Genomic DNA, 12988 nt, shown 5'->3' on the forward strand with positions numbered 1-12988 from the left:
ACAAACTGACAGAATTCTGCCAATCTGTGATGAGTGTGTCTTAAGATATAATCTCAGATACAATCGTGAACTTTTAGAGTATATTTTATTGTCATTTTCACAGAGAAATATTTCCAGGATTTGCACTTGTGCAGGAGGTCAAAGCTCATTCAGCAATTCCATCATCGACCAGTTGTCAATTCTGATCGTTTTCTGGATCCAATTCCCATCCTGCACTGATTGGACGTGGCAGCTGATCAATTGATGAATGAGAGTGATCGGCCATCACTGATGATGTCATTTCCTGCTCAAGAAAATAAAGGGCTGCTGCTCGAGTATAAAAATTGTCCCAAGAGAGCGATGTTTATGGTGTAGTTGATCATCTTTCTAAGTTTGTTATTTGATTTTGGAGGAAAAGGAAATCTATTTTCTTCATAAAATGGCCTCCCAGATCAGTCAGAACTATCACCAGGATTGTGAAGCTGCTGTCAACAAGCAGGTTAATGTGGAGCTCACTGCCTCCTATCTCTATCAGTCTTTGGTGAGTTTTGTCTTGATGGAGTTGAAATTAAATCTATTCTGCAAAAATGAGCTGATCCTCTTGTTTCTAATTAACTTCATAGTCTTGTAGATTTGAGGAGTTTAAGTTTGCACCTTGAAAAATCATTTTGGGATAAATGTAATGCCCTTTGGTGACAATGGATTTTGATATTGATGTGCAGTATCTAATTCACCAGCTGGGATTGAGTGATAGATGGAGGGCAAATTGTTCTGTCAATTATTTTACAATTTACTGCCAGGTCTCTGCCTGGTGGTAACTGTCGTTTTCCTCCCCAGAATTGACCAAACTTTACTAAAATTAGATGTAATGGTGTTGGGAGTTGTAGGCACCCCTTGGCTAGTCATCCTGTAACATTTTAATTTACCTTGATCACACTTAATTTGTGCTCTGATCCTAAATACACATGCCAGTTTCCATTCTGTGATGGAGAATGATGGCAGTGACTGGCTTCTCTGAGCATATGCAGTTGTAACTTGCATTGAGGAGGCCTCAGATGTGGACTAGTTGGCTTTCTGCATTCTCAGTTCATGAATGGACTGTTAGTGGCCAGGAAGTCACTTGTTGTCCATTCCTCCAATAGATCAATACCCTCCTGTGAGTGCATGCACAGGGTGTCTGGAATAACCTGAGATCTTCACTTCACCAAAAAAGGTGAAGAATTGGAGTTTCAAATTCCCACGGTATGGGAAATAGTGCCTTTCTCCAGGGAGCACTGTGCCTATGGCCTCTCAAAATGGCAGGCTATAATGGTTTGTAAATGTTGAAGCAGCTTTTGAAGGCTGCTAGATACCTGGTAGATAGTGGACACTGGGAGTGCATTCACTCACTCCCTTCAATGAGGTGGGCTGCTCTGTCCTGCATAGTGTCTACTTTGTGCATGTTGCAGCTCCACTTCTTGGGAAAAAGGGAGAATATTCATCCCTCCATGGGGCTTATGTCTGAGAAGCATTCTCTTCCCACTCTGAGGATGAAATCCCTGTACCCTTCCCTTTAGCAGGTGGGAACAGCTATCACCAATAAGCCTGTTGGGTCTTAACTGTTAGTGGTGTCCCATATCAATTGGGCAGCATGTGCCCAAACAACCTACTATTGTATATCTGTGAGATGCAGCTACCCGAGAAAAGCCAGAGAAATTTACATGACTGTTTTTTGACAAAAGAAACTTCTCAGCCTGATCAGTTGGAACTAGATAACCTGCTCTAACAAGGTGTAGAGCTGGATGAACACAGCAGGCCAAGCACCATCAGGGGGAGCAGGAAGGCTGATGTTTTGGGCCTGGACCCTTGAGAAATGGGGAGGGGAAGGGGTCCCTGAAATAGGAAGGGGTGGGGAGGTGAATGGATGAGGGATAAAGAAACAGGTGGTGAGGAGACTCCAGTCTGAGGTAAGGATGGAGCCAATCAAGTCAAGTGAGTTGAGTAGGCCTGTCCGTGGGGATGGGATTTGAGGTGGCGGGGGTCGGCGGGAGGTGGGGTGGTGTGGGGAAGTAGGTGGGAGGAAGGACGGACCAGTCGGGGAGGTGGGAACTAGCTGAGCTGTGATTGGGGGAAGGGAGATCTTTCAGCTTAAGTCCTCACTGATACCATTGGGCTGCAGGGTTCCCAAGCAGAATACAAGGTGCTGTTCCTGCAACCTTTGGGTGGCATTGGAGGCCCAGAATGAACATCAACTGTCCCCTCCTGCCCCTCTGAAGGGGAAGTAGTTTGTGACTGGGAGGTGCAGCTGCTGGTCACGAGCCCAGCATAGGCACTCCACAAAGTGGTGTCAAGCCTCTGCTCGGATTTCCTGATGTAGAGGAGGCCACATTAGGAGCAGTGGATACAGCATACCTAACTGCAGGTGTGTAGGTCCACTTCATCTTGATGTGGAAGGTCTTGGGGCCTGGGATGAGGGGAGGTGTAGCACAATCTGTGTGGCAGGAAAAAAGCCCTGGCTAGTGGAATGTACAAGGGAATCAGTGGTCTCTCCAGAAGGCAGCTAAGGTTGGAGAGGTAAAACATGTCTTTGTCAGATTGTAGATTGTATAAGTGCCAGAGGATGATGCACTGGGTCCTGGCATTGAGGTGGTACTGAAGGATGAGAGGATTCTGTTTTGGTTGTGTGAGGGATAAGATGCAAGACCGGTTGTGTTTTTCTTCCACTAAAGGGAAGTTACGCTCCCTCGGAAAACGAGGACATCTGGGATGCCCAGGAGTAGAATGCCTCCCCTCGGGGCTGGAGGTGAAGGAATTGGATTAGGGGATGGCGTTTTCCTTCCACAGGAAGGTGGGTAAGGTGTATTCTAGGTAGCTGTAGGAGTCAGTAGGTTTGAAATATATCAAAGATTGATAGACAAACTTAAGGTTGAGGTAGAAGGCTCTAATGAATTAGAGGAACCGTTCAAGCTCCTTTGTGGGATGTAATGGAGGAAGATGTGGAGTTTATGGCCCATCTCCCTGTAGAAGGATTGTTCCACAAATCCTAACAGAAGCAGGCACAGCCTGGGCCCATGCACGTGCCTATGGCCACCCCCTTCCTCTGTAGGAGGTGGGAGGAATTGAAGGAGAAGTTAGGGGTGAGGATGAGTTGGCTAGTGGACAAGGTTGTTGGTGAATGGGGACCAGTCAGACCTGCAGGATGAGAGAAGCAGAGGGCCTTCGGCTATCTCCATGGGGAATGGATGAGGTTGGAGGCTGTGGGTGGGAGGTCATCTCCAGTGAAGTTGTAAATGGACTAGGAGATGGTTTGGTGGTCAGGGGTGGAGTCATGATGAAGGGCGGGGTGGTAGGAGGTATCGGCTGCTCTTCCACACAAGTATATGTGGCACTCCAGCTCCTGGCATTTCCTTAAACCCTGTTCAGTCACGAACTTCATCCAATTCTGATGGTGCTTAGAGTGGAAATGCTCTTCTCTCTACAGACAAGAACAGGCATGGTCAATTCACAGGTTTTGGTCAAGGAATTTCAAGTTTGCCTGGTTACCAGGAGGAGGCGAGGGTTGTTTTTGATGATCCTTGAACTGGAGCTACTGGCTAATTGGACAATGGTTCTCATCCACCTTGATGTATTTAAAAAAACATGTCATGTTTATTGACTTCTCAATTTGATTGAAGGCTAAACCAGTCATGTCTGGCACCAATTGCATAATGTTTAATGGTTGTAACTTGTTTTCTCCCAGATGTCCTACTTTGACCGGGATGATGTTGCCCTCCCCCATGTCTCCCAGTTCTTCCAAGATCAGTCCCAGGAGAAGCAGGAACATGCAGAGAAGCTGCTGAAATTCCAGAATCGGCGTGGAGGCAGAGTCCTCCTCCAGGATGTGAAGGCTGGTGTTGGGTTTTTGGGGTGGGGGGAGTTGGGTGGTAGAGAGTGGCTGCTCCTCAGGGATGGCACAGTGACTCGGTGTTTACCATGCCTGCCTCAGTGCCAGGGATCCAAGTTTGGTTCTTGGTTCTAGGCTCCAGTGAACGACTGGAGTTTACTTGTTCTTGCCATGTCCACATTGGCTTCACGGTTCAATGACGTGTGGGTTAGAAGGATTGCCATTGAAAATGCAGGGTTACAGGAATAAGGTGGGATTGTTCACAGAAGGGACTTGTAGCGACGAACGCAGTGGCCGTACCTGCTGATCGGGGATGAATAAAACGATGTAGTGACCTTTGTTATTGTCACCATGTGTCAAATAGCCTGTTCCCATGCTGCAGAGATTCTGAAGCTTACCTGTCCTTCTCTCCATCCCCAGAAGCCAGAGAGGGCTGAGTGGGGTAACAGCCTGCAGGCAATGCAGGTTGCCCTGGATCTGGAGAAGAATGTGAACCAGAGTTTGCTGGATCTCCACCAACTCGCCACAGCCCAGACTGACCCTCATGTGAGCTTTCCCACCTCCTCGTTCTGATCACTGCTAGGCCCTCAGGGCAACACCTCATTGGTCTTTTGTAGATTAAAATTCACTGGGATACTTTGATCACAATATCATATCTGAACAGTATGTTCATTTAATCAACATTAAAACAGCTCAGCAATGAGCTGAAATGGGAATTTGGATTCAGTACCACGAGTGATGTTGGCCACTGAATTCACTTTCAGGTCCACTTGCAGTAGAATGATCATTGTCTGTCACAGTTCAGCTCGGCTCCACTTCACAAACAACAAGGTGCATCTGGAATGTTACTGTCCTCCCTGGCGCAACATCTAGATGTCAGTGGCTTTTCCAGCTGTCGAGAGCCAGTTATGGTGGGGTCTGTTTCGCAGTGGGAATTCTGAAAATTTCCTGGATCATGCAAATGTACCAAGTTGCCATAATTCCTCTGTTGCAGCTGTGTGACTTCTTGGAGACCCACTATTTGGATGAGGAGGTGGAGATCATCAAGCAACTTGGGGACTACATCACCAACCTGAAGCGCCTGGGAGCCCCTGAGAATGGGATGGGAGAGTACCTGTTTGACAGGCTCTCCCTGGAGGACAGCAGTTAGTGTGGCCTGGAGTACTGTCTGCTTGGTCTGAATGCATTCCCCACTTCACCCTGGGCAATCTGTCTCCTTCCAGGGAGAAGGGACTTGTAGCAAAGAATGTAATGGCTGTACCAGCTGAATGCAAATGAGTAAAATGATGTGTTTATCTTGGTTCTTGTCCATCATTCAGACAGCTGGACGCTGCAGGTTCTCACCAATAGGCCTATGGGAAGAGATATCAGGCTCTGCTTTCTGCCCAGGTGCAGGAAACAGCTCAGCTGGGACTGAGATGAGTTCAACCTGACTCGTATCCTCCCAATGGGCCCTGACATGACCAGCATATTCTGTTTTACATTTGCTACCTTTATCTCATGTGGACACAGCCTAAAGTTACTGGGAGCCGGTGAAGGTTCAAACCAAGGCCAGTACTGGTGGGCTGAGACCTACCCTGCCTTGTTACAGCCTACTGTAGTTGACAGCACTGAACAGTTCATTCCTCTTGTTGTGGGAGTTAAATATGCTGCTACCCTGAAGGGATCTTGGTGTAATTACCCTTAGCCTCGAGTCAATTCTCCTAGGAGCATTCTGAAGCTGGCCTAATGTGGCTTTTGTCAGTTTACTTTCTCTGACCTGTTCCAACACCTTCATTGCTTTTCTCACCCCTCCCACCACCCCACTCCTAGCAATAAACTTCCACCCTGCCAGTCTACAGCTGGGAAAATTCAGCCCCAACATTGACAGCACCCATATTCCATGGAGTTAGCTCAGGAAATTATCTTGAACTGTTACATGCTCATGTATGAGCTCAATACCACTTCGAGCACCATCACTGTGTCTTTTGGAGTAACACAGCAACACTCGTGGTTCAATGCTGCCATTTGATTGGCTCTTGCTGCTAAAGCCAGCATTGAGCACACTAAGCTGCTCCCTTGGTTCCTCTGTGCTTCACACACGCTGAGGGTTACTCCTGATGAAGGTAGATTTCACCCAATCACATTGAAGCATCAGTGCGACTTGGAGAGGAGACCGTGAGATGCTGACTTTCCTGTACGACTGCTTCTTCTATCTTTTTGAGGTGTCAGAGAGATGATGGGTTGAGGAGGGGGTGATCAGAGCCAGCCTGGGGATTGTTCCAGGGAGTTGTGTAGCGAGTGCACACTGCAGCCTTCACTGAAGGTGTGGGTCGTTCAGGCACTGAATGTATTTGTTCCACTACATAAAGTGTTTTATTTCAAATAATCTTGAGTCTTGGCTGTAGAATCTGTGAATCCGTGCAGTGCAGGAAGAGATTGTTCAGCCCATTTAGTCTGCACTGATCCTCTGTCCTCTGAACAGCATCTTGTTCAGACACACCCTGTCTTCTTGCCCCCATCTTTCTATCCCACAGCCATTGCAAAGTAAACTGCATGTCTCTGGACTGTGGGAGGAAAGGAACCCACACAGACACGGGGACGATGTACAGCCTCGTCAGAGTCGCCCATGACTGGAATTACATGTGGGTCCCGGGCACTATGCAGCAGCAGTGCTCATCAGTAAGATACCATGCCCCCTAAAGTAACAAAAACAGGAGAAGGTGGTGAGGAAAGTAAAGCAAGCTTTTCCTTTATAAGATGAGTTCCCAGATCAGTCAGAACTATCACCGGGATTGTGAAGCTGCTGTCAAAAGGCAGATTAATGTGGAGCTCACTGCCTCCGATCTCAATCACTCTTTGGTGAGTGCTGTCCCTGTGGGGTTAAAACTTGATCTATGTAGTTGAAGTAAATGTTTTCTCTTGAATTTAATTAACTGGACCCTCTCTCTTTGTAGATTGAGTTTTGTAGTCCTTTCCTAAATATTAATTCAGGATAAGGGCAATGTTACTGTACCAATGGGGTTTGATAATGATGTACTCTGAAGCTGGGTCCCAGTTGGCCTTCAGAGATATGTGGAGGATGAAGTGTCCCTGGAGAAATTTGCCAGTTTGGTGTTTGAATTGGCAGTAGATGTCATTCCCTCTAAGATTACCAAATGTTGGTAGGGTTACTTCAGAAAGGTATTATATTGATCATACTGTGGGACTAGAATCACCCACTGGCTAGTTACCCTCTTTCTGACAGGTTTAAGTATCTGATTTTATATTTGCTTGCTTTTGTGGTGATACTTAAATATCAATTCTGATATTGACAATGATAATTCCCTATTGCAGTCTGCTGTGGCTAATCTGAGCAAACCTACTTGAGGTTAGGCTGAGTGTGACTGGTATCTGACTTTTTAAAGTAGATCTCAGCTGAGGCCTGCTTGGCATTTTGCACTCCCATCATGAGATGGGTGTGGCCTATCCCTGAACCTGTAGAAAGTTGATCTGCTTTAGTGTGTGGCGTGTTGAAGCTTCTGCAAACCATGTTTGCCTCCTGCCCCCTCACCCACACCCTGCATCCCCTCTAGCTGCTGGAGTCTGAGATTCATGGTCCAGTCTCTATGCCATCCTGATAGGGAACAAACTGTCCCCTTTAGCCAGGTGGCAGTGAACCTGTAACTTTCCAATGGGTAGAATGTTTCAGACAGTAGGAACAGCAGATGCTGGAGAATCTGAGATAACAAGGTGTAGAGCTGAATGAACACAGCAGGCCAAGCAGCATCAGAGGAGCAGGAAGGCTGATGTCTTGGGGCATGACCCTTCTGAAGGTGGGCCTAGGCCCAAAACAGCAGCCTTCCTGCTCCTCTGCTTGGCCTGATGTTTTCATCCAGCTCTACATCATCGTATCTCAAGGGGTAGAATGTGTTTGGAAGGTGTGTGTTGAAGTAACCTTGGTGAGTGCTGCAGGGGACCTGGTAGATAATGGACCCTGAAAGGAGGTGGTGAATGCAGTCCCCATGAAGTGGGCTGCTCTGTCCTGGATGGTGTCTGCATCTTGAATGTTGCAGCTCCACTTCCACAGACACATGGAGAATCTTCTTCACTCTCAGCTTTTGTCTGTTAGAAAGAAGATGTCTCATGACAGATGGATGAAGCCCGTATAAACTCCATTTGGGAGGTGGGTACAGCTTTCATTGGTGAGCCAGTTGACGGGTTTTAATTACTGACCAGGGTCCCATTTCCCTTGGGGAACACGTGTGCCAATTATAAAATCCTTCCTATTCTCTCCTGCCACAGCTTGTCCCTACCCCGTTAAACAGACAAGAAATTTTGTTTGACTGCTTCTACATGAAGACAATAACTTCCCACCAGGCTTCCTCGACAACAAAACTCTTAGCTCCTGTTTCAAATATCAGAAGAATAGCCCTTCATAAACCTCAAGGCATTGGATTGTGAATATCTCGGTTCGGAAGTGAGTCACATATGGGTGGACAAACAACAGAACGGTGCCAGCTGGGATAAGCCAAACTTTGTTGTCCAGCTTTGTGTTAACTAGTGACGTTAGATCAGCCATTATCTGTAGATACAGGTCACATTGGTTCTTTCTCTCCAATATTTGACCTTCCCTCAGTTTGATTCAATTTGTTTTGTTCATGTGACCCTTGTTCTCCCCCTTCTGGATGTGAGTGCACTAATTTTAGTGTGCTATAAACTATAACTGCAACAATCCAGAGGCAGTTACTGGGTAGGTTTTCCTTTGCACTATCTTGTTGTCGCTTTCTCTCATTCGCCTCTATTATATCTTGTAGTCATAAAATATACCGTACATTCAATCTCCCTGGTTTTGAGGCCACAGAAACCTTGCTTCCTCCTGGTTATATTGTTACAGCAGTGTCTAACATGTATTTCCATGCCAGCCCCAAAGGAGCAATAGTGTTACAGCTCCCCTACTCAAGTATAGCCTGCACTCCAGCTCCTGGTGCTTGTTTCAGCTGTTTGTTTGGCACTAATATTGTCCAATTCGAATGAAGGTTAGTGAGTGCAAACATGGCTGGATACAAGAAGAGCTATAATGCTGTGCCAGGCAGCCTGAGCAATTTACTGTTTGTTTTAAGCCAAACTTTTGCCAGTTTCCAACAGGAAATTGGGATTGTTCTGTTTGATCCCAGTTGAAGGATCTGCTGGACAGCTGGACATCATTGGGTTCTCAAACATGTTCACATACCAGGCAGTTAGTTTGCTGCAGAAGGCTGAACTAGAATTTGGAGTCAGTGCTGTGTTTAATGGGCTTTAACATGTTATCTCCCTTCCAGATGTCCTACTTTGACCGGGATGATGTGGCCCTCCCCCACTTCTCCAGGTTCTTCAAAGATCAGTCCCGGGAGAAGCAGGAACATGCAGAGAAGCTGCTGAAATTCCAGAATCAGCGTGGAGGCCGAGTCCTCCTCCAGGATGTGAAGGTTGGAGTTGGGTGGGAGGGTTGCAGCTGTGGAGGAGAGAATGGCAGCTCTTGTGGTGCTGCGTCCTGTTGGGATGTGAAAATCCTCTTTTGGCATGGCTTCCCTGTTTGATTTCTTTTGAAGGCAGTTTCTAAACAAGCCCTATTGTCCACCATGTCTATGCTGCCCACAAACATCAAACTAGATTAACACAATTTCCTGCACTTAGTCCACAGCCGACTATCTTCTGGCATGAAGAAGTTGTTGAGATTAGCCTTCAATGTTGCTGGAGTAACTGCCTCCACTGACCCCACAGGTAATGCATCCCATACCTCTCCCACCCTCGACTGGGTGGGTGGGTCCTCCAATCTCCTCAAACCTGTGCCATCTGGTCTTCATGTCTGCCATGGGGACTGTGTATTGTCCATCCTCCCTGATCTTCCACACTTCCATCAGATCACCATCCCAGGCTATCCAACCTCCCTCTCATCATTGTATTTTTGTTGTCTTTTTTTGCTTCCATCTTGGGCCAACATCCTGATGACCCTCACCTGTACCCCCTGCAGTGCCACCTTGTCCCTCTGATGGTGGTTCTGGTCACCACACTACATTCCATCTTTGGTCTGGCCAATGCTGCCATGTTTGTGGCAAGACTCATCCTTTCTACTGAGCCCCAAATCATGGAGACCAGCATCATGTCAGCCCCTTGCCCACTCTGTCTACCTTTGCTGAACCTTGAGGGATGGACTTGGGCATTTGTTGCTTGTCCCTTTTACTGTAAGCACATTGCTCCCTTCAATGAATTAAATAGTAGTGATGTCTGATCATCCTGCTCAGACATGGATGAAGCCACCAGCACAGGTGAGACATAGATGCCTGGCCTGCAAGGTGCAGATTGGTACTCTACCTCAAGAGCCCTTGAGACTAAGGTGTCAATGTCCTCATCTAAATGCCAAATGGGCACTGGTGCAAACAGTTGAACTTTGTGTGAAATAAATCCCTAGCCCACAATGACTTCATGCTTCAGATCAAGGATAAATGGAGCAAAGTGAAGTCACTTCACAAGTAATGAATGTGGGTTTTAGGGGTGGCACAGTTGCTCAGTGCCAGGGACACAGGTTTAGCTCTGGCCTCTGATGACTGGTGATTACATGTTCAGGTTTCTTCCTACAGTCCAAATATGGGCAGGCTGGGTGAAGTAGCCATGGGGGAATTGCAGTGCAAATGGCTCAGGTAAATCTGAGATCTTCTTCAGAAGGTTGATTGCAGACTCAATGGGCTGAATGGCCTGCTCCCATGCTGCGGCGAGTCTCTGATTCTGAAGCTTAACTGTTCCTGTTTCCATCCTCAGAAGCCTGAGAGGGATGAGTTGGGTAACAGTCTGCAGGCAATGCAGGTTGCCCTGGATGTGGAGAAGAATGTGAACCAGAGTTTGCTGGATCTACACCAACTCGCCACAGCCCAGACTGACCCTCATGCAAGCTTCACCTCTTCATTCTCATCACTGCCAGGCCTCCTCAACTTCATTGGTTGGTCTTTGTGGAGTGGAAATTCACAGACGTAACTTTGTCCAGATGCTACATTGTACCTTTGTCATCATAATTATGATGACAATGTTAAACTGCTCAACACCGAACTGAAATAGGAATTTGGATTACAGTCTGGTGGGAATGCTGATGTGACTTTTTTGACTGCTGAATTGGGGATTGTTGCACTATACAATACAACTTGGAGCTCTTTAAGAAGGTGAGATGAAGCAGCTGAAATGTGCTCACTGGCACAAATTCTCCACCTGTTAGCTAGATTTTCAGGGCTGTCTAGAGCTCGTTATGGCTCAGTCTTTTTCAGTAGGAATTGTGAAGTTGTCTTGGATAGTATAAATGTACCAAGTGTCATATTCCTCTGTTGCAGCTGTGTGACTTCCTGGAGACTCACTATTTGGATGAGGAGGTGGAGATCATCAAGCAACTCGGGGACTACATCACCAACCTGAAGCGCCTGGGAGCCCCTGAGAATGGGATGGGAGAGTACCTGTTTGACAGGCTCTCCCTGGAGGACAGCAGTTAGTGTGGCCTGGAGTACTGTCTGCTTGTTCTGAATGCATTCCCCACTTCACCCTGGGCAACCCGTCTCCTTCCAGGGAGAAGAGGCTTGTAGCAAAGAATAATGGCTGTACCAGCTGAATGCAAATGAATAAAATCATTTATGATCTTGCTTATTGTCCATCATTCAGAGCACTGGATATTTTGGGAAATGTCTTATTGAGCTTGAAGGCAGTTCTCTTTCTGTAATTTGGCTGACCCAATTACTAATTGGACATGAAAACAACCTTTCAATGGATGTATTTACTCACTCTCGATCATTGCACAGTAACTAGACGGACTTCCTTTTTCTCATGACACAGGAGACTCGAGACTTTCCCCTCTAAGTAGGATGAGGTTGGTGTTTCCCCAATTGTGGGGTGGAAAATCTTCCAGAGGTCAATTAGTACACTTCTGGATACTCTAGGTTCAATTGTCGATCAGAACTTGTCTTCCTTTTTGAGACAGGAAGTTCCCGTACCTGCTCGAAGGGATAAACCAGACGCCCATTCCATAGGATGTGGGATATCTACGTTCAATGCCAGGTTTCCCTTCCTACAGGCTCCCCTCAGTCACCACGAGCAATGAGATTTGTCACTCGGACGATAATCTAATGGGAAGACAAGTCTGTGATTTGGAGGCTGGATCAGTTGACAAAATGCTGGCGGAAGTAGATATATCAAGTTCTGCTCTAAATCCAGTTGCAGGAACCAGCTAAGTTAGGAAAGACACAGGCTTGACTCATCTGGTGTAACCTCCCCAGTGAGGCCCTACCATGACCAGTATTTTCTATTCTCAGCGTTGTTGTTTTTGGTCTCCTGTGGATGTAGCCTAGGGATCTTGGAGCCGGTTATGGATCAAAGCAGGACCAGCACTGGAGGCCTGTGACCTTCTCTTTCTCCCCATCTCTTGTTCCAGCCAACTGCAGTTGCACCCCCTACCCGGTTAAATCCCTCTTGACATTTCTGAGGGAGGGTGGCTGGACTCACTGTAGGTTGGCTTTTTCATTCCTCCATCTGAGTAACATCGACCGCTCCATCTTTGCTCAAGAAGGAGTCAGTTCACACTGGGGCTGAGCTTTTCCCAAGAGCAATCCAAAATTGTCTTTCATGTGCCATCCTCCCCTTCTTCCTCCTCCTTTCTCCACCACACCCCACTTCTCTCCCAGCATTCACTCCAACAAGCTACCCAGCCCAGATCTGGGAAAACTCAGCCCAAACGTTCACAGAAGCCATTTACCAAGAGGTCAGCTGGAATTCCCCTGATCTGTATGGGATTACAATGTCTGCTCTCGATGCTAACAACAGGAAGTTGTAGTTTTTGCTGTAGAATCCCTCAATGCGGGCAGATGCCATTCAGCTGATTAAATTTGTAATGACCTACTGAGCAACCTCCTGCTCAGGGACACCCTGTTCCCTTAATCCCACATTTCCCATGGCTAATCTAACAAATCCGAATGCCCCTTGTCACTGTCAGCAATTATCTTTGCCAATCGACCTAATCTGCAGGCCATTGGACGAGGGGAGGGAGTCGGAGCAGATGGTGGAAACCCATGCAGACACAGGGAGAATGTGCAAACTCCACTCATGTTGCCAAAGGCTCGAATTGAACCAGAGTCCCTGTGGCTGTGACGTAACAGTGTTAACCACTGAGCCCCCATC

The 12988-nt window shown here is 47.1% G+C and overlaps 2 protein-coding genes across 2 annotated transcripts; both read left to right on the forward strand.

The window, feature by feature from the left end:
- The first annotated feature begins 418 nt into the window (after positions 1-418).
- On the forward strand, positions 419-4991 carry LOC132206559 (ferritin, middle subunit-like). The gene is made up of 4 exons (XM_059640783.1): positions 419-520; positions 3698-3844; positions 4262-4387; positions 4836-4991. The coding sequence occupies exons 1-4, from the start codon at positions 419-421 to the stop codon at positions 4989-4991; spliced, it is 531 nt and encodes a 176-aa protein (XP_059496766.1).
- A 1433-nt stretch (positions 4992-6424) lies between these two features.
- LOC132206492 (ferritin, heavy subunit-like) lies at positions 6425-12287 on the forward strand. The gene is made up of 5 exons (XM_059640682.1): positions 6425-6502; positions 9121-9267; positions 10598-10723; positions 11158-11301; positions 12246-12287. The coding sequence occupies exons 1-5, from the start codon at positions 6425-6427 to the stop codon at positions 12285-12287; spliced, it is 537 nt and encodes a 178-aa protein (XP_059496665.1).
- Positions 12288-12988: the final 701 nt, after the last annotated feature.

The sequence above is a fragment of the Stegostoma tigrinum genome, chromosome 38 (assembly GCF_030684315.1).
Source record: "Stegostoma tigrinum isolate sSteTig4 chromosome 38, sSteTig4.hap1, whole genome shotgun sequence".
Classification (NCBI taxonomy): Eukaryota; Metazoa; Chordata; class Chondrichthyes; order Orectolobiformes; family Stegostomatidae; genus Stegostoma; species Stegostoma tigrinum.

Coding starts and splice junctions, on each gene's coding strand:
- LOC132206559 (XM_059640783.1), top strand. CDS start 419: ATGGCCTCCCAGATCAGTCAGAACTATCACCAGGATTGTGAAGCTGCT. Junction 521..3,697: donor CCTATCTCTATCAGTCTTTG/GTGAGTTTTGTC, acceptor GTTTTCTCCCAG/ATGTCCTACTTTGACCGGGA. Junction 4,388..4,835: donor CAGCCCAGACTGACCCTCAT/GTGAGCTTTCCC, acceptor CCTCTGTTGCAG/CTGTGTGACTTCTTGGAGAC.
- LOC132206492 (XM_059640682.1), top strand. CDS start 6,425: ATGTACAGCCTCGTCAGAGTCGCCCATGACTGGAATTACATGTGGGTC. Junction 6,503..9,120: donor TGCAGCAGCAGTGCTCATCA/GTAAGATACCAT, acceptor TCTCCCTTCCAG/ATGTCCTACTTTGACCGGGA. Junction 11,302..12,245: donor TTGACAGGCTCTCCCTGGAG/GACAGCAGTTAG, acceptor CTCTTGTTCCAG/CCAACTGCAGTTGCACCCCC.